General features: G+C 34.7%; 1 protein-coding gene across 1 annotated transcript in view; it reads right to left on the minus strand.

Annotated features, from left to right (window-relative positions):
• LOC123700098 (fatty acid synthase-like) overlaps positions 1-19,587 on the minus strand; it is a 36,304-nt gene that overhangs the window by 7,221 nt on the left and 9,496 nt on the right. Inside the window, exons 12-26 of the mRNA XM_045647220.1 lie at positions 16,889-17,058; positions 16,456-16,607; positions 16,087-16,270; positions 15,190-15,338; positions 14,482-14,663; positions 14,217-14,336; positions 13,786-13,895; positions 13,237-13,427; positions 12,768-12,931; positions 1,839-2,084; positions 1,484-1,601; positions 1,159-1,401; positions 560-976; positions 267-416; positions 74-186 (exon numbers count right to left, since the gene is read on the minus strand). Coding sequence (XP_045503176.1) covers positions 74-186; positions 267-416; positions 560-976; positions 1,159-1,401; positions 1,484-1,601; positions 1,839-2,084; positions 12,768-12,931; positions 13,237-13,427; positions 13,786-13,895; positions 14,217-14,336; positions 14,482-14,663; positions 15,190-15,338; positions 16,087-16,270; positions 16,456-16,607; positions 16,889-17,058 — 2,709 coding nt within the window. The remainder of the gene's footprint in view (positions 1-73; positions 187-266; positions 417-559; positions 977-1,158; positions 1,402-1,483; positions 1,602-1,838; positions 2,085-12,767; positions 12,932-13,236; positions 13,428-13,785; positions 13,896-14,216; positions 14,337-14,481; positions 14,664-15,189; positions 15,339-16,086; positions 16,271-16,455; positions 16,608-16,888; positions 17,059-19,587) is intronic.

Consider the following 19,587-nt stretch of genomic DNA (forward strand, 5'->3'; position numbering starts at 1 on the left):
TAGTACTATTACTTGCTCTGTGGCTTCTGTTATTATTATTGTCTTTGTTAGGGATCATTTTTATTTAACTTACTTATCTGTTACACCACTGAAGTCCATTCCGTAACAATTCTTCTTTACATTTGCATAACTAACTTCGCCTGATGCCCTCTTGATATCGATATCATTAACACCAGCATAATGTACCTTTGAAAAGCGATATAGTTCTTTCATTGCTATTTCTGCATAAAAATTATAATATTTTAAAGAAAACAACGAAAACTTACGTTTACATTAATTCCGGCACCCGTCGGTTCAGGTGCTTCAACCCACTCTAGTGAATTGATGTCTCCAATTTGTCCACTTTGCAGCATCACGTCATTATTTGCTTCGGGCAACTCGTTGATTGGTAAATAGTATAAGCCACCCCATTCACCCTAGAAACATAGAATTTAAAAGTTATATGATACAATTTGAAATCAAACTATGGCGAAATTTCCTTTTGAAAGAGAGACATCGCCAGAAAATTTATTGGATGAGCTATGAAAATTTTCGTTACTGTTACTATGAAATAACTTACGTGATTGAGCATAACTTTAGCTAAATTACACTTCGGGAATTCTTCAGTGCCCTTCAGTTCGTCATTGATCACTATCACGTTAACAGAGCGTCCAGTCTTGCGTATGTTTTCTGCTGCATTATCCAGGTTCGATATAGTTGGGTATGAGGCTATCAGAAGGATTCTTTGCTGGACTGGTAACATGTTAATAGTAGAGTACAGATGTTCTACATCCGATTCCCTTTCAAGTGTGTAAACACTCGTTCCAGCAGTATCAGTTGCTTTTGGATTCCATTGAATTAATTGGATGTATTGATTTCCAATGTTATAATTACAAACGACGGTAAATAGGGGTGATATTTGCTTGGTGGGTTTGATAAATTCTTTATTGATGATGAATGTATTCGGTAGTAATTTTTTACCCAATGCAGCACGTAACTGTAAAACGTAAAAGGAATTTAATTTGTGTTCTTAATAATTTGAGAGTTTATTGCAAATTATGTTAAATATTGAACTGTTAATAAAATATATTCATGTAATGTTCTCGCTCCTTTATTTTCTCCGTGATCTTATTAAGGATTAATGAAAATTATAAATGTAGAATATAAAGTAGCTATAACCTTCTCGTTAGAATATAAATCGTTCACGAAGATAACATCAATGTTGTCCAAATCTTCAGGCATATTTTCTTCTTGTAATACGGAATATTTAGCTTTGAGTTTTGGAATATCTTCTATGATTTTGTGAATACCACTGAACTTCGATTTACGAGTAACGTCGTCAACACATTCAAATACGGATATTTCTTCTTTATTAATGTTCTCATTAACGATTTGAAGATAAATGTAAAGCGCCGTTGTTTCCTAAAAATGTGTAGATTAATAATTGTATACAAAAATAAGAAAATGTAAATAGGTAATATGTTAAAGATGTACAAGAACTTACATCAGTTCGATCATTTGGGAAATGGGGTACAAACTGCAATGCTTTCAAAGACATGCTATTATTTTTCAAAACAGACAATTCGCGGAATTTGACGTTTTCTACGATCACTCCTCCACATCTGAAAAAATTATTAAAATAGTATTACGTTACTGTACAAAATACAATGAATAATATAGTAAATAAACAACAATTATTCTCATTAACAACCATTTTAAATTTAAATTATATAATTATATCCGGCATATTCTGTACAAATTGCTATCCTAACCGGTGCTAAATATTATTATTACGACAATCGAAAAGCGCTTGTTTTAGAAGTTAAATTGAGTGAATAAATGTTTGAATTTAAACCAACCTTGTGTAATCAAATGTGTCCATATAAGCAGCTTTTAAGACATCAACCTCATCGCTTTCGATTTTATGTTTTTCAATATCAATGGTTAACCGTCTTATGTAATCAGGATACAAAGTTTCATCACCGGATTGGCGTAATATATTAAGTTGTATCAATCCATCAATAAAAGTGATCCAATTATTTTGCCACGTCACATCAGCTTCATTGAGTTTATCGTTACATCCTTGCAGAGATTGGAATGCACCACTGAAAATAATTAAAGGTACATCATTATAAGAATAGTTCTTGTTGCATTTTGATTTTCTAATTCAAAACTTGGCAAATATGAGCAAGCAGAAATCATCATCATTTTAACAGTTATACACTGCTGGACATTGGTCTATTTTAAGGCACGTCACTGAGCCTTAGCTCTTTGTCGTGAATTGTGACCAACAATCCTACGTCATCACTTCACCGTGTAGCATGCAGAAATGGTTCAGTATAAATCATCTACTTATTCATCAATTCAATCATCTACTATTATGTTTTTCTACGGTATACCATATATATATATATATAAATACCAACTTGGGCACTTAGTTGATCCAGCCTGACTGCCGTGCATTCCTGACTCCACCTTTACCCCAATATTACTCGACTCCGGTTGCATAGATCTTGCCCGGAGTGGCAACGGCGCAAATATTTGAGCGATGTTGCCAAACGTATTCGTGGAGAAATTGATATACTCAACATTTTTATTGCTAAGATCTCGAACTGAATCGACTCCGTAACGGCCGAAATTCAGAAACCCATAAACACTTGTTGGCTCCGTTTTATATACCAAATCCAAAGTCGTATGTTGATCATTATCATTTATATTATCAAAATGACAGCTTTATTTGATCCGACAAAACGAAACTGTATATTAAGTAACGTAGATTAATTTTTCGTAAACTCTACAGTATTTGTTGGCTCCGTACACAAACATATTATAGTTAGTTAATGTTCCATACATTGCTAAATCCGCCTAGACTAGACGAACTCGACTTCGTAACGGTTCAAATTTTGAAATGCTCAAATACTTCTTGACTCCGTTTTATATACCAAATCGTAAGTCGTATGTTGATCTGTTCCATTTATATGCACTTGCATGACATTGACATGGGGATATGAAATTAGGGCTACCAAAAAATCTCCTGAGTTTTATGGAAGTTGAAGAAGTCGACCGTAATTCAATTGAAACTTATAGAAAACGTTGTGAAACTAAAAATACGGAACCCTAAAAAGATAGATTTGGACGAACCTTTCGTCATACAGTGACGGTGATAATTCTCAAGTAGTATGCAGCCTACAAATAACAACCTACCTCTTGAATCAGGGCAACTCTTTGGCGAACGCTACACGTAAGATCCATATTGTGATGCGTCAATATTTACTATCGGATTACGATATTTATTGACGTGTAGGGTAGTGTATTGACGGATCACAATACAGGGTTAGTTTTCAATGACCAGCCAAAACTTAAAATTAAGATCTAGATATTAAACCAAAGGTGCATTTGAAACATTATTGTCGAATAAAATTAAATAAAAATAATAGCATTCATTTGAAAATGTCTTAAAAATTTCCTAAATCGTAAACACCCCCAGAATCAATGCACTTGTGTGCGTGCGCGCATTGCCAAATTTATGTGTGTGCTAACTTCTACCTATCTAGGTTGTTGAACTGAATTGTTGCTTTTGTAATGTCCACACGTTCGCTTTTTAGTGGTGGACAGGAATGAAATCTAATTTAAAAAAAAAGTTTTTTTTTTCATTAGTTCTAAAAAGTTATCGATTCTGAACCATTTCTGAAAATTTGGCCGGTCATTGAGAACTAACCCTGTATATCGCTGGATTTCTGGAACTCCTTGTGATCTGATCCCAGGACCTACATCGCAATATTTATCTTGCCGTCATCACGTCTGGCTCGTACAAAGAACGTTTCAGTACTGACGCGATACGTATTGATGGTGTAGGGTGTGCTGTGATCCCTCCCAAGATACATCAGTAAATATCAAGATAATTATCATAATATTTATTGACGTGTAGCGTTCGCCTTTGCCCTGATTCTGATATCAATCTGATAAAATAATTAAAATGTTAGATTTAGGTCAAAAACAAATGACGACTCATATTCTTGCACAAATTATCCATTGCGGAGTAAATATGAGTGTACGCAGATCGCCAACACGTTTAACTAGCAGTGGTGCAGTGGGTACTGCCGGTGGATCGCATCCCGATCTATCGAAGCTAAGTTCGTTTTCTACGAGTTCTACGCCAACTGATACTTAAATTACTTACAGAAAACGGAAACAACCGCTAGAACAAGATTGCAGATGTAATGATGATATGAAGGATATTCGGTCGGAGTTGAGCCGTATTAGTACATTATTTGAAAAATATGTATGCTCAAATGAACAAATAGTAATTCATTCAATTAAACAAAATCATTTCGGCGGTATGGCGACCATTTAGAATCGTCTGAAAAGTATGGCGATGCATGGCGATTTTCGTAAATGGCTGCACGACGATGGTTACCTGTGCAAAAGTTAGCCTGGTACCAATAAAATAAAATAATAAATAAAATAAAATTTATTAGCAACTTCAAATATAACATTACAATATTGCTCTGCCTTCTGAACTAGGTAATTCCTATATCTCAGAAGGCAGTGCCTTCCCTTGCAAATTCCATGTTACATTATATTTGGCAAGTTAACAAAATAAATTTTAGTGACTAATGATAAAGGATACAAAGTAAATGATTAAGAAAATAAAAGTATACGATTTGAATTGCACAATACAATGGTTGAATTGTTTTTTTTTAAATCAACGCATTCGCGTCGGTATGGCGGGATTTATGTCACACCGGAAAAGTATGGCATGACACTACCGTCTACATCTTTTTTATGGGCTATCGGTAAATTCTAAAATTTTTGTGTTACAAATCGTTTGACTTTCGCTATTTTTCCGACGAGTTTGACTAACGCCCACGCGACTAAGCCGCCGGTACCAGCGTTCACACCATCATTTTTCTTTCTGTCATTGCGTACATCAATACACCCCTGTAGAACCGCCATCCTGTTACAAATGACTCGAAATTTTGTGTCAATGACTCCCGATCTACTAGGTTTGCGAATCGACAGCTCTCTAAAATGGAATCATCACATCGACCACCTAAAAAATAAATTATCAGCACTTCTTAGATCTCTGCGTAATATTACTTCTTGCATTCCTCATAAATTACGCCACACCATCTACAACACGTTAGTAAAGCCGCACCTAATGTATTTAATAGAAGTATGGGGGAGTGCTTACAAAAATAAACTAGCGCCACTCCAAATTTTACAAAATAAAATCATTAAAACCATCTTTTACTATCCTCTTTTAACTAAAAAAAATCTACGACGACACTAAAATAATGAATTTAAAACAATTATACTTTTATAATACGTGTATGTTCATCCGCAAAGCGCTACATAAAAACATAAATACAAATATTATATTCTCAACATCAAATCGCCACTATCCTAATAGACGAGCTAGCTATCTTGCCCTCCCGAAGATCCGAACAAATTATGGAAGGCGAACGGCAACATACGTTTCTATAACGGGAATAAATGTCTTTAAACCTTCAAATGGCTAAGGCCGCAAGCGACCAATGGCTGAGCTCGGTGGGCTCTGATTGGCTCATTTGAATCGGATCAACAAGAGCTAAAACGCAAAAAAGGAGATATCTATATATATATATATATATATATATATATATATAAATACCAACTTGGGCACTTAGTTGATCCAGCCTGACTGCCGTGCATTCCTGACTCCACCTTTACCCCAATATTACTCGACTCCGGTTGCATAGATCTTGCCCGGAGTGGCAACGGCGCAAATATTTGAGCGATGTTGCCAAACGTATTCGTGGAGAAATTGATATACTCAACATTTTTATTGCTAAGATCTCGAACTGAATCGACTCCGTAACGGCCGAAATTCAGAAACCCATAAACACTTGTTGGCTCCGTTTTATATACCAAATCCAAAGTCGTATGTTGATCATTATCATTTATATTATCAAAATTACAGCTTTATTTGATCCGACAAAACGAAACTGTATATTAAGTAACGTAGATTAATTTTTCGTAAACTCTACAGTATTTGTTGGCTCCGTACACAAACATATTATAGTTAGTTAATGTTCCATACATTACTAAATCCGCCTAGACTAGACGAACTCGACTTCGTAACGGTTCAAATTTTGAAATGCTCAAATACTTCTTGACTCCGTTTTATATACCAAATCGTAAGTCGTATGTTGATCTGTTCCATTTATATGCACTTGCATGACATTGACATGGGGATATGAAATTAGGGCTACCAAAAAATCTCCTGAGTTTTATGGAAGTTGAAGAAGTCGACCGTAATTCAATTGAAACTTATAGAAAACGTTGTGAAACTAAAAATACGGAACCCTAAAAAGATAGATTTGGACGAACCTTTCGTCATACAGTGACGGTGATAATTCTCAAGTAGTATGCAGCCTACAAATAACAACCTACCTCTTGAATCAGGGCAACTCTTTGGCGAACGCTACACGTAAGATCCATATTGTGATGCGTCAATATTTACTATCGGATTACGATATTTATTGACGTGTAGGGTAGTGTATTGACGGATCACAATACAGGGTTAGTTTTCAATGACCAGCCAAAACTTAAAATTAAGATCTAGATATTAAACCAAAGGTGCATTTGAAACATTATTGTCGAATAAAATTAAATAAAAATAATAGCATTCATTTGAAAATGTCTTAAAAATTTCCTAAATCGTAAACACCCCCAGAATCAATGCACTTGTGTGCGTGCGCGCATTGCCAAATTTATGTGTGTGCTAACTTCTACCTATCTAGGTTGTTGAACTGAATTGTTGCTTTTGTAATGTCCACACGTTCGCTTTTTAGTGGTGGACAGGAATGAAATCTAATTTAAAAAAAAAGTTTTTTTTTCATTAGTTCTAAAAAGTTATCGATTCTGAACCATTTCTGAAAATTTGGCCGGTCATTGAGAACTAACCCTGTATATCGCTGGATTTCTGGAACTCCTTGTGATCTGATCCCAGGACCTACATCGCAATATTTATCTTGCCGTCATCACGTCTGGCTCGTACAAAGAACGTTTCAGTACTGACGCGATACGTATTGATGGTGTAGGGTGTGCTGTGATCCCTCCCAAGATACATCAGTAAATATCAAGATAATTATCATAATATTTATTGACGTGTAGCGTTCGCCTTTGCCCTGATTCTGATATCAATCTGATAAAATAATTAAAATGTTAGATTTAGGTCAAAAACAAATGACGACTCATATTCTTGCACAAATTATCCATTGCGGAGTAAATATGAGTGTACGCAGATCGCCAACACGTTTAACTAGCAGTGGTGCAGTGGGTACTGCCGGTGGATCGCATCCCGATCTATCGAAGCTAAGTTCGTTTTCTACGAGTTCTACGCCAACTGATACTTAAATTACTTACAGAAAACGGAAACAACCGCTAGAACAAGATTGCAGATGTAATGATGATATGAAGGATATTCGGTCGGAGTTGAGCCGTATTAGTACATTATTTGAAAAATATGTATGCTCAAATGAACAAATAGTAATTCATTCAATTAAACAAAATCATTTCGGCGGTATGGCGACCATTTAGAATCGTCTGAAAAGTATGGCGATGCATGGCGATTTTCGTAAATGGCTGCACGACGATGGTTACCTGTGCAAAAGTTAGCCTGGTACCAATAAAATAAAATAATAAATAAAATAAAATTTATTAGCAACTTCAAATATAACATTACAATATTGCTCTGCCTTCTGAACTAGGTAATTCCTATATCTCAGAAGGCAGTGCCTTCCCTTGCAAATTCCATGTTACATTATATTTGGCAAGTTAACAAAATAAATTTTAGTGACTAATGATAAAGGATACAAAGTAAATGATTAAGAAAATAAAAGTATACGATTTGAATTGCACAATACAATGGTTGAATTGTTTTTTTTTAAATCAACGCATTCGCGTCGGTATGGCGGGATTTATGTCACACCGGAAAAGTATGGCATGACACTACCGTCTACATCTTTTTTATGGGCTATCGGTAAATTCTAAAATTTTTGTGTTACAAATCGTTTGACTTTCGCTATTTTTCCGACGAGTTTGACTAACGCCCACGCGACTAAGCCGCCGGTACCAGCGTTCACACCATCATTTTTCTTTCTGTCATTGCGTACATCAATACACCCCTGTAGAACCGCCATCCTGTTACAAATGACTCGAAATTTTGTGTCAATGACTCCCGATCTACTAGGTTTGCGAATCGACAGCTCTCTAAAATGGAATCATCACATCGACCACCTAAAAAATAAATTATCAGCACTTCTTAGATCTCTGCGTAATATTACTTCTTGCATTCCTCATAAATTACGCCACACCATCTACAACACGTTAGTAAAGCCGCACCTAATGTATTTAATAGAAGTATGGGGGAGTGCTTACAAAAATAAACTAGCGCCACTCCAAATTTTACAAAATAAAATCATTAAAACCATCTTTTACTATCCTCTTTTAACTAAAAAAAATCTACGACGACACTAAAATAATGAATTTAAAACAATTATACTTTTATAATACGTGTATGTTCATCCGCAAAGCGCTACATAAAAACATAAATACAAATATTATATTCTCAACATCAAATCGCCACTATCCTAATAGACGAGCTAGCTATCTTGCCCTCCCGAAGATCCGAACAAATTATGGAAGGCGAACGGCAACATACGTTTCTATAACGGGAATAAATGTCTTTAAACCTTCAAATGGCTAAGGCCGCAAGCGACCAATGGCTGAGCTCGGTGGGCTCTGATTGGCTCATTTGAATCGGATCAACAAGAGCTAAAACGCAAAAAAGGTGGATTTGTATAAAAAGCACGTAATTATTATTATTACTGATGGTGACACTTGTGGCTCCGTTCGGATCCACATACGGACGGTGGTGTGGCAATGGATCCACAAATACCAACCGGATCAACAAGTGAAAACGGATCAAATAATTACTAACTATATGGCACGTTTGATCAACATAGTGCCCGTGGAGATATCTATATATATATATATATATATATATATATATATATAAATACCAACCTGGGCACTAAGTTGATCCAGCCCGACTGCCGTGCATTCCTTATTCCACCTTTTCCCCCTTATTACTCGACTCCGGTTGCATAGATTTTGCCCGGAGTGGCAACGGCGCAAATATTTGGGCGATGTTGCCAAACGTATTCATGGAGAAATTGATATACTCAACATTTTTATTGCTAAGATCTCGAACTGAATCGACTCCGTAACGGCCAAAATTCAGAAACCCATAAACACTTGTTGGCTCCGTTTTATATACCAAATCCAAAGTCGTATGTTGATCAGATCCATTTATATTATCAAAATTACAGCTTTATTTGATCCGACAAAACGAAACTGTATATTAAGTAACATAGATTATTTTTCGTAAACCCTACAGTATTTGTTGGCTCCGTACACAAACATATTATAGTTAGGTATAATGTTCCATACATTGCTAAATCCGCCTAGACTAGACGAACTCGACTCCGTAACGGTTCAAATTTTGAAATGCTCAAACACTTCTTGACTCCGTTTTATATACCAAATCATAAGTCGTATGTTGATCTGTTCCATTTATATGCACTTGCATGACATTGACATGGAGATATGAAATTATGGCTAGCAAAAAATCTCCTGAGTTTTATGGAAGTTGAAGAAGTCGACCGTAATTCAATTGAAACTTATAGAAAACGTTGTGAAACTAAAAATTCGGAACCCTAAAAAGATAGATATTTGGACGAACCTTTCGTCATACAGTGACGGTGATAATTCTCAAGTAGTTATGCATCCTACAAATAACAACCTACCTCTTGAATCATCAGTAAATATCAAGATAATTATCATAATATTTATTGACGTATAGCGTTCGCCTTTGCCCTGATTCTGATATCAATCTGATAAAATAATTAAAATGTTAGATTTAGGTCAAACAAATGACGACTCATATTCCTGCACAAATTATCCATTGCGGAGTAAATATGAGTGTACGCAGATCGCCAACACGTTAAACCAGCAGTGGTGCAGTGGGTACTGCCGGTGGATCGCATCCCTATCTATCGAAGCTAAGTTCGTTTTCTACGAGTTTTACGCCAACTGATACTCAAATTACTTACAGAAAACGGAAACAACCGCTAGAACAAGATTGCAGATGTAGTGATGATATGAAGGATATTCGGTCGGAGTTGAGCCGTATTAGTACATTACTTGAAAAATATGTATGCTCAAATGAACAAATAGTAAACAAAATTCATGAAAACATTTCTGAGGTAAAAACACAAATGACCGATATTAAATCGTCCAACGAACAATCCTTGAATTTAATTCGCCAAAATACGAATCAAATAATTGAAATTAAGTCATCAGCATGTATGATAATACATATGATAATTACTGAACAAAACATATTGAAGAGTACTATTTCTCAATTAGAATCCCAGATAAACTAGGGTGAGAGTAAAATAAAATCACTGGAATTAAATCTTTAATCAATAAATCAGTCAGCCAATCCATCGGGTTTTACGTCTAAAAATCAACTTCATATAATTTAAAACTTAATCAAGGAACTACGGGACAGAAAGAGCCGCGAATAAAATTTAATTATTACTGGTTTCCCAGAATCGACATCTTATAACTCAAAGGAGAGGAAATCTAAAGAAAACTACGAAATTTAAAAAAAATTACCTCACTAATAAGTTCAGACCTACCGAAGCCAGTAAAAAAATATATAATTATAAATAACCTTAATTCAAACAGCTGTAGTACAGGTCTTGATGGTATTACTACAAAAGCAATTAAATGCATCAAAGAACAAGTAGATAACTGCGTTAAAAACAACCGCCTTCAAACTTGCACTTGCAACATTTACAAATACAGACAAAAATGCTCATAAAATAAAAACTACTGGGCCTATCCAAATAAAATTTTTATGGGACCAATTCGGCACCATCCCGCATCGAACAAAAAAGAATCACGTAAATCGGTTCAGAAACCTCGGAGTAATCGGTGTACATACATAAAAAAAAACATACCGGCCGAATTGATAACCTCCTCCTTTTTTTGAAATCGGTTAAAAATTAAATCATACCTTAAGCGACTGTTTTAACCAAGCCATAAGTCAAAGACGTTTTCCGGACTCGTTATAAATAGCGAAGGTAACTCCTATCTATAAGAGTGGCTCAAAATTTGAACTATAGGCCAATTTCGGTTTTGCCAGTATTGTCAAAAATATTGGAGAAGATTTTACACACGAGAATAGAAAAATATTTAGACTCATTTAATTTTATTTCAGTGCGTCAATACGGATTTAAGCCAAAAAGTAACACTCTGTCAGCGACTATGGACCTAACTATTAAAATAAAACAGAACATTGACGCAAACAATATAGTTTTGGGAGTGTTTATTGACCTACAAAAGGCCTTTGATACCGTTTCTCACGAACTTTTAATAAAGAAATTAGCATCCATTAACATTAATGGTAAAGCACTAGATATGCTGAAATCATATTTAAAAAATCGATCACGAATAGTTAAAATAGATAACCATGATAGCATTCCCTTACTAATTACATGTGGCATACCACAAGGTTCGATTCTAGGCCCATTAATTTTTTTAATTTATATTAATAATTTCCAAGATTTAAAGCTAAATGGTCACCTAACACTTTATGCGGATGACACCTGTCTGTTTTATTTTGTTCCCTCTATACAGGACATGATAGCGCAAGCACAAAATGATTTAAATAAATTAAATAAATAAATGCAATCTACTAAAAATATATCTAAATTCAAAGCTCATAAAATTATTCCACCACACGCTCCACTTAAAATTAACGGTGTTGTATTAGAACATAAAACCCACGAGAAATGCCTAGGTTTGCGAATCGAACAGCTCTCTGAAATGGAATTATCACATCGACCACCTAAAAAATAAATTATCAGCACTTCCTAGATCTCTGCATAATATTACTTCTTGCATTCCTCATAAATTACGCCACACCATCTACAACACGTTAGTAAAGCCGCACCTAATGTATTTAATAGAAGTATCGGGGAGTGCTTACAAAAATAAATTAGCGCCACCCCAAATTTTACAAAATAAAATCATTAAAACTATCTTTAACTATCCTTTTTTAACTTCTACAAATAAAATCTACGACGATACTAAAATAATGAATTTAAAACAATTATACTTTTATAAAATACGTGTATGTTCATCCGCAAAGCGCTACATAAAAACATAAATTCAAATATCATAATCTCAACATAGAATCGCCACTATCCTAATTATAGACGAGCTAGCTATCTTGCCCTCCCGAAGATCCGAACAAATTATGTAAGGCGAACGGCAACATACGTTTCTATAACGGGAATAAATGTCTTGAAACCTTCAAATGGCTAAGGCCGCAAGCGACCAATGGCTGAGCTCGGTGGGCTGTGATTGGCTCATTTGAATCGGATCAACAAGAGCTAAAACGCAAAAAAGGTGGATTTGTATAAAAAGCGCGTAATTATTATTATTACTGATGGTGACACTTGTGGCTCCGTTCGGATCCACATACGGACGGTGGTGTGGCAATGGATCCACAAATACCAACCGGATCAACAAGTGAAAACGGATCAAATAATTACTAACTATATGGCACGTTTGATCAACATAGTGCCCATGGAGATATCTATATATATATATATATATATATATTTGAATATATATTATATATTTCGTAATAAATTAAATTAACCAACCTATAACTATAATCACGGGCGCAGAGTAATTTGTAGATGTCGTCAGATTTCAGTGTTATCGTATCTTCATGTTTAACTGGGAACACTAACAGACGATAGATGTCATTGCTCTTTTCACTTAAAGATATTGTTCCTTTAGCTACTATAATATCGTCATTTTCTACCTGTGGATAATCGCTTTGTTTTAATATTACACTGATGAATGATAGTAACATAATAAAAACAGAATGTACCTGATTATGTAAGAAATCTCTGAATAATGAAATCTCTTATTATCTTATTTATAAAAGTTCCTTCTTCCTCTTTTCAACGTAAAGAAATGAATGAAATGATTTCTTAAAAAAACTATTTTCATTTCTTAAATATTATTGTTGCATTAAGTACCCTTTTTACGAACCCGACGACAAAAATATTAAAAATTATTCATTGCTTGAACACGTACATTAGATATATATTAAGATTTGTTTACCTCAAAAACTCCATTCCCTCTATGAAGACTGACGCTAAGTTTCAAGGGTCGTTTATCGTGCAGCCTCGGTTGGACAAACAGATGAACGTCTTTAAATTGTACGGAGACAGCCTTTCTCTTGTAATTTAGACTCATATCGAATGTGTCCCATACTGCCATAAGAGCCGCGGAGTATGGATATACGTTCTTCCCTGTAAGTTATCATTAATATTACGACTAATAGACAAGATAATATAATAAACAAATAAATAGTTCGGGACAATTTTCACACACGGCACGATCTGATCCCATACTAAGTTTTCACTTGTGTTATGTAAACCAGATGGCTGATAAACATACATAATATATAAATTTAAATAATTATTATATAGATAATTAACACCCAGACACAGAGCAAAAATCTATGTTCATCACACAAATATTTACCCTGGGTGGAAATCGAAACCACGACCTCTGGCTTGGAAGGCAGGGCCACTACCAACCAAGCCAACCGATCAGTCAATCAGAATTTTGTTTTTTGATCATATTATTATTTTTTTTTAAATTTACCTTTAATAACGTGTCCTCGTAAAAAGTTGTGTTCATCGTCGTGTAGAGATAAAGTAAAGTTGCATGCAGCAGCTGTCTTCTTCAAGCCTGATATGTACACTGGTACTGCCCTGTAAAGGTATCACATCAATCATTTTATATTTAGTTGTAAGCTTTTCTTTGTTGTATTATAAAGGAGACATTTAAAAAAAAATAGAAAAATTCGAAACCGCAACTTTTTGCCAAACCGGGGCAACTCCTAGCCTCTCCGCTACCCCTAAATCCCACCTTCGCAATCGAAAGTCTTCTATTCTTTCGTAATTTGCATTTGTCAGTCTTTACAATACATAATATATGATCATGCAATGAGCATGATCCCAAGAAATTTTAAATACTAAAATGTTGATAAAAACTTTTACGCAGTAAATAATTTTTATGTAATAATTGCTTACCATTTCTCACTGTGTTCCCATTCAATCAAATGTCCCAGCATGGGGGTGCCTGTGGATACCGGGAACTCCACTTTAGGGTATAATGCTTGAATCTTTGGATTGTATCCTTTCATGTAGAGTCTGTGAAAAAACAAAAATACAAACTTGAAATTGGTTTATTCGTTCGTGAGTTTCGATAACACATCCATACACGGACAAACACACAGACATGTAAATCTTATATCACTCCATTGTTTTGCGTCAAAGGTTAAAAACCAGTACTAACTTGCCAATAGCATCAAGCATAAACACCGCATTGTCCTTATGCCCACGGTTGGTCAGCGGAATGTTGACGCAGCTTGTGAGGGACCGCTTGAGGATCGCCTGCAGCAGCCCGTGCGGCGCCACCTCGACCAGCACCGCGTTGGCTGGGATCAGGGCTGATGTTTCTTCGAATAGCACTGGATTCTGTAAATGATATTGATTAACTAGCTGATACCTACTTTTTTATAAAATAAAGTTTATTTAGATATACACAGATTGGTTTTATAATTTGTAGGTATATTGTTTTCTACACCATAAGTAAACAATGACTCCTATGCTAGGTTAAACCTGTATTCAAGAGAATTTAATTAATTTATTCGCAAGAATACTTTGTTTGAATCCATTCAGTACATTAAATACGTATACATAGGTCGATCAATGAAATAGTATACGCAATTCTACTTCAGTAATCATCTTCATTAGAGAACAACAAAATAATCTCAATGTCCATCCGCTATAATTAGGTTGAAAAAAATTCTTCTATGAGGCATAAATATAAATAGCTCTAGATTTTAAAATAAATCTCTACGAATTGAAAATACTTCCATTAGTTTATTAAATGGCATGGCAAATAATAGGAACACAGTCGTGTTTTGCCACAGTATATACATATATCTACTTATGGGGATTTTTGGCAATTAGAATTTTTATGAATATACTATATACTAACAAGTAAGTTGTTGGTGTGATATTCAGCTGAAGAATATTTGGCTAGCGGCGAGTCCCATTTGTCCTGTGGTATAGAGGTAGATACCCAGCGGTCAGAGCGGGCCACAGGTGTCTTAATCACTTCCTTTAGGTATTTCAATAGACCAGGACCTAGAAACATACGAAATATATTAATGCAATAGAAGAAGGGAACATTGTATTAAATTTACATATGTAAAAATCATATTACTACTAGATAATTAAACTGCAGTTATCGATTTTTCAACAGCATAGCAAGTGAGTGCAGTAGCATAGAAGTGCAAAAGCAACTCTCCTCGCGTCCGCGTTAAAATGTAGAAGCCCTTCTGGCTAACATTGAGAGACGCCACATAAAAAAAGCAACTCTCCATTTCACTCTACACAGCTATTTCTTAAGAGTTTCTAATAACATGGGTAATATGATCAATTGATCAAAATGATCGATTGTGTTTTAAAATATGAAAAAAACAGTCAATATGTTTAGTCTTATTCACAACTAGCTTCCGCCCGCGACTCCGTCCGCGCGGAAAAATTAAGAAAAATTAAGATTTATTTTTTTCTACGTATTTTTCCGGGATAAAAAGTATCCTATTTTATGCCCAGGATAATAAGGTATAATTATACCAAGTTTCGTCGAAATCGAACTGTTAGTTTTTCCGTGATGCCTTCACATACAGACAGACAGACAGACAAAAATTTATTTAATCACATATTTGGGTTTGGTATTGATCCAGTAACACCCTCTGCTATTTATTTTTTCAATATTTTCAATGTACAGAATTGACCCTTCTACAGATTTATTATATGTATATAGATTAAAATAAAACGTCAGAGTATTTCATGTTCAGTTCATTAATTTCAGTTAAAATAGAATTCTTACCTGCTTCTGCAATATATCTTGAATGGTAAGCTATATTTGAACATGGCACTTCTTTAGCGAATATACCCTTTGCAGTGAGAGATTGAACAAACTTCTGCATAATTTCGGCTGGTCCAGATATTGTAGCGGACTCAGAACTATTGTGGCACGCGATTTCGATTTCTGGAGGGCACATCTTGGCAACCTGAATCATTAAAACGCATTTAATTAAAATTATTAAGCATAAAATTCAAACATAAAAGCCCAAATACCATACAAATCTAAGCGTCGTCGCATTTAAAAGCACAATGTTCTTCCAGATTTTTTATTGAACGATTTTTTTAATGAACCTATGTACGTAAGCCAAATATTACCACGTAAAATGTATACCTTTGAATAACCTAAACCAACAGCCGCCATAGATCCCTTAATAAACGGTGTCTGTACAGACACGAGCCCGCGGCTGTACGCAGAGAGGATCGTCTCTTCTGCTGTGAGGCATCCATCTGCGTACGCGCATCCCAGCTCCCCTACACTATGACCTAGAAAATTAAATTGTCTCGGTTTAATAAACTACTAGTCCAGAATAAAAATAAATAAATAAATAAAATTAAATGGATAAAATACATTTACGTTCTAAAAAAATTTTGTAAGTAATTCAGTAGTCTGCTTGAAGTAGTTATCAATAAGAAGGTTAAATTTATATCAAAAGAAAAGAATAATGGACGAATGCGAAAAAATTAAGTTTTCAGATTTTAAATAATGGTTATTTGACTGATACAATTTTGAAGAACTACTTATTAACACCAAAAAATTAAAATACCTATAATTTTGTCAGGAACAATTCCTAACGCCGTAAGAACATCAGTGAGACCAATTTGAACGGCAGCAATCCCAACGAAGGAATGCAGAATGTTCTCAAAGATTGTCTTGTCTGATGAAGTTATTATTTTGATAAGGTCCACTCCTTTAGGCTTTAACACTTCGTGGCAACTAAAAGCAAAATAAGGTATGTTGTAAAAATAATCTCAGAGTAGGGAAAATATAAAGACCAAGGTTGCCTGGAAGAAATCGCTTTTAAGCGATAAGGCCGCCAAATTGTACATTTATTATAATAATATCGTTTCTGTAAATTTTGTTTTTGTGTGCAATAAAGTGTTTTCTATCTATCTATCTAGTTAAACTTTGCGGGAGCGATTTGACTTTTTTTAAAAAAGAAATAAAATAAAATTAAAATTAAACTTATTTAATTACTTAACTATAACAAGTGGACGATTTGGAGTCACAAATGTTAATGCCAGAATTACATGCAATGATACAAGCGATACCTTATTGCGAAACAAATGTTTTCCATTATGTGGAATGCTTATGTTAAATTGCAAGAACTTTCCGGTGGTCTTGCTGAGGCCAGCGGAAGGCTATTGCTCAACCTAACACAGAGGGTTGGGGTGGATGCGTAACTCCTCCCTCCTTAAGTGCGAAATTATCGGTTTGTTCATTTTTAATAACTATCCGATGATTTCGCAGACACATTACATTTAATATCTTATAACGAAGTAAGTAAAGTAAAAATAGAATTACAAGTACAAATATTAAAAATAGAGACGTATAGCCTAAAGTAGCACTGAATCTAAAATTTCTTTCACTGTTAACCATTTCACTATCACTGAACACTGATTGCTTTAATATCGTTGACATATATTTAACTTCGTCCAAGTTGATTCCTCGCATATTGAGTACACGTGTACTGGATAATGTTGGAGTTCTATTCACAGGTAATTGCGGCAAAACTATAATTTTTGTTGGTTCTACCGGATCATTCTCAGTGATTACTTGGTGAGGGCGAATCGTTATATTCTGGATCTCGATGCTACATGGTTCGTCGATGGTCATTATGTATGTGCCCACGACAGGATATTTGCTGACATCACCATTGCAAATTTGAGTCAGAGTATTTCTGTATTTTGAGAAAAGTATCCAACTTATAGATGTGATTCTTTGCATTCTCACATTCTCTATATTGATTAGCTGTTGTTCGCAGTGCATTGGGTTTCCTTCAAATTTAAGCAGTTGTTCTATGCAAGTAGTTTCAGGATAAGGCGTTTGATTTCGTTCATCGCATAGAAATTGTTCTCCAGCAGCGAGCGATCGGCACGGTTTTACGATCGGTAAGTATTTCATCCCCTTTGCCAACAGGTAAGGATATTTAGGAAAAATGGAAAGGGTTTTACTATCGGATGCACGGTACATAGGTATAGAGTATAATTTGTAATAGTTATAAGTATAATTATCTGTAATTGGAACCTCCATTATGAACGTAATCTGGTTTTGTTTAATATACGATTTAACATTAATAGTTTCTTCTAGTTTTACTAAGTTTGCCTCACTCGCTTTAAACACTAAATTTTCAGTTTGAGATATAAAAATTAAATGTTGCAACAACTCAGTAGAATTAATAATACTTTGATGTAGTATGGATACTTTACTAAATGCTAGAGCAGTCTCTATTTCTCCTAATTTTATAAAAATAGTACGAAAGTTACTTACAAATAAATTTAAAAGGCTTACAACATAAGTAGTATAAACCCAATGATTATCCTTAGATGCTAATTCCTTAATCATAGATTCTACAATTTTTAAACGCTTATCTAATATTTTAGAATTTTGATTTAAGACTTCAGTAGTATTAATAAAACTATCGAGCATTTTAGATATTAAAGTAATTTTATTTCTAACGATAGTTTGATCGTTTTCAAGTTTAGCTGTAAGTTTATCGTATCTCATTGCGTCACTATAGTCTAAATTTCCGGTTATAATTTTAATTAAGGAACCTAGAGGATTGAGGATTCCTCTCTTGACACGTTTCTGTGGGACTAACTGTTCGTATTTCTGAATCGTTATATCACGAATATATTCAGCGTGATATTTTGCCACTTGAAAATCGTGTAAGTATGAAATATTCTTATTAATTAAACTATCGAATTCACTGTATTTGCTAATAATAAAATTTAAGTCATCATTAATCTTATCTAAATTTAAAACCTTAATTATAGTCCAATAGTCTGTTTGAAGATATGCTTGCCCTTCTTTCACAGGATAAATTCCCGGGTTATGTTGAAGAGGTTGTAGTTGAAGGGCCAGCGCGGACCTCATCACTATCAGCCAACACCACCTGCGGAGGGCGTTTTACATTTATAATAGGGACCTTAGTCTTCCTTTTACCAATCTCTATCGGTACAACGTTCCTTGAACCTTGTCCTATAACCTTAGCTTTATGGAATCGCGGCTTATCCTTGCTTTTTCGCTTATTAACGTCTTTTGCAAATATAATTTTTCCTGATGGGAGACTGATTGGATCTTCACCACCTCTCCTATCCTTTACCTTTTGCTTAGTTTCGATCATTTTCTCTGCTAAATGTTTATATAGAACCTTTAAACGTTTTGCATGGTCCTTAACCAATTGCTGTATATAATGCTGCTCGAAATCAGCGTTAAATAAGCTACCTGAATCCGTGTGACCAA

The sequence above is a fragment of the Colias croceus genome, chromosome 19 (assembly GCF_905220415.1).
Source record: "Colias croceus chromosome 19, ilColCroc2.1".
NCBI lineage: Eukaryota > Metazoa > Arthropoda > Insecta > Lepidoptera > Pieridae > Colias > Colias croceus.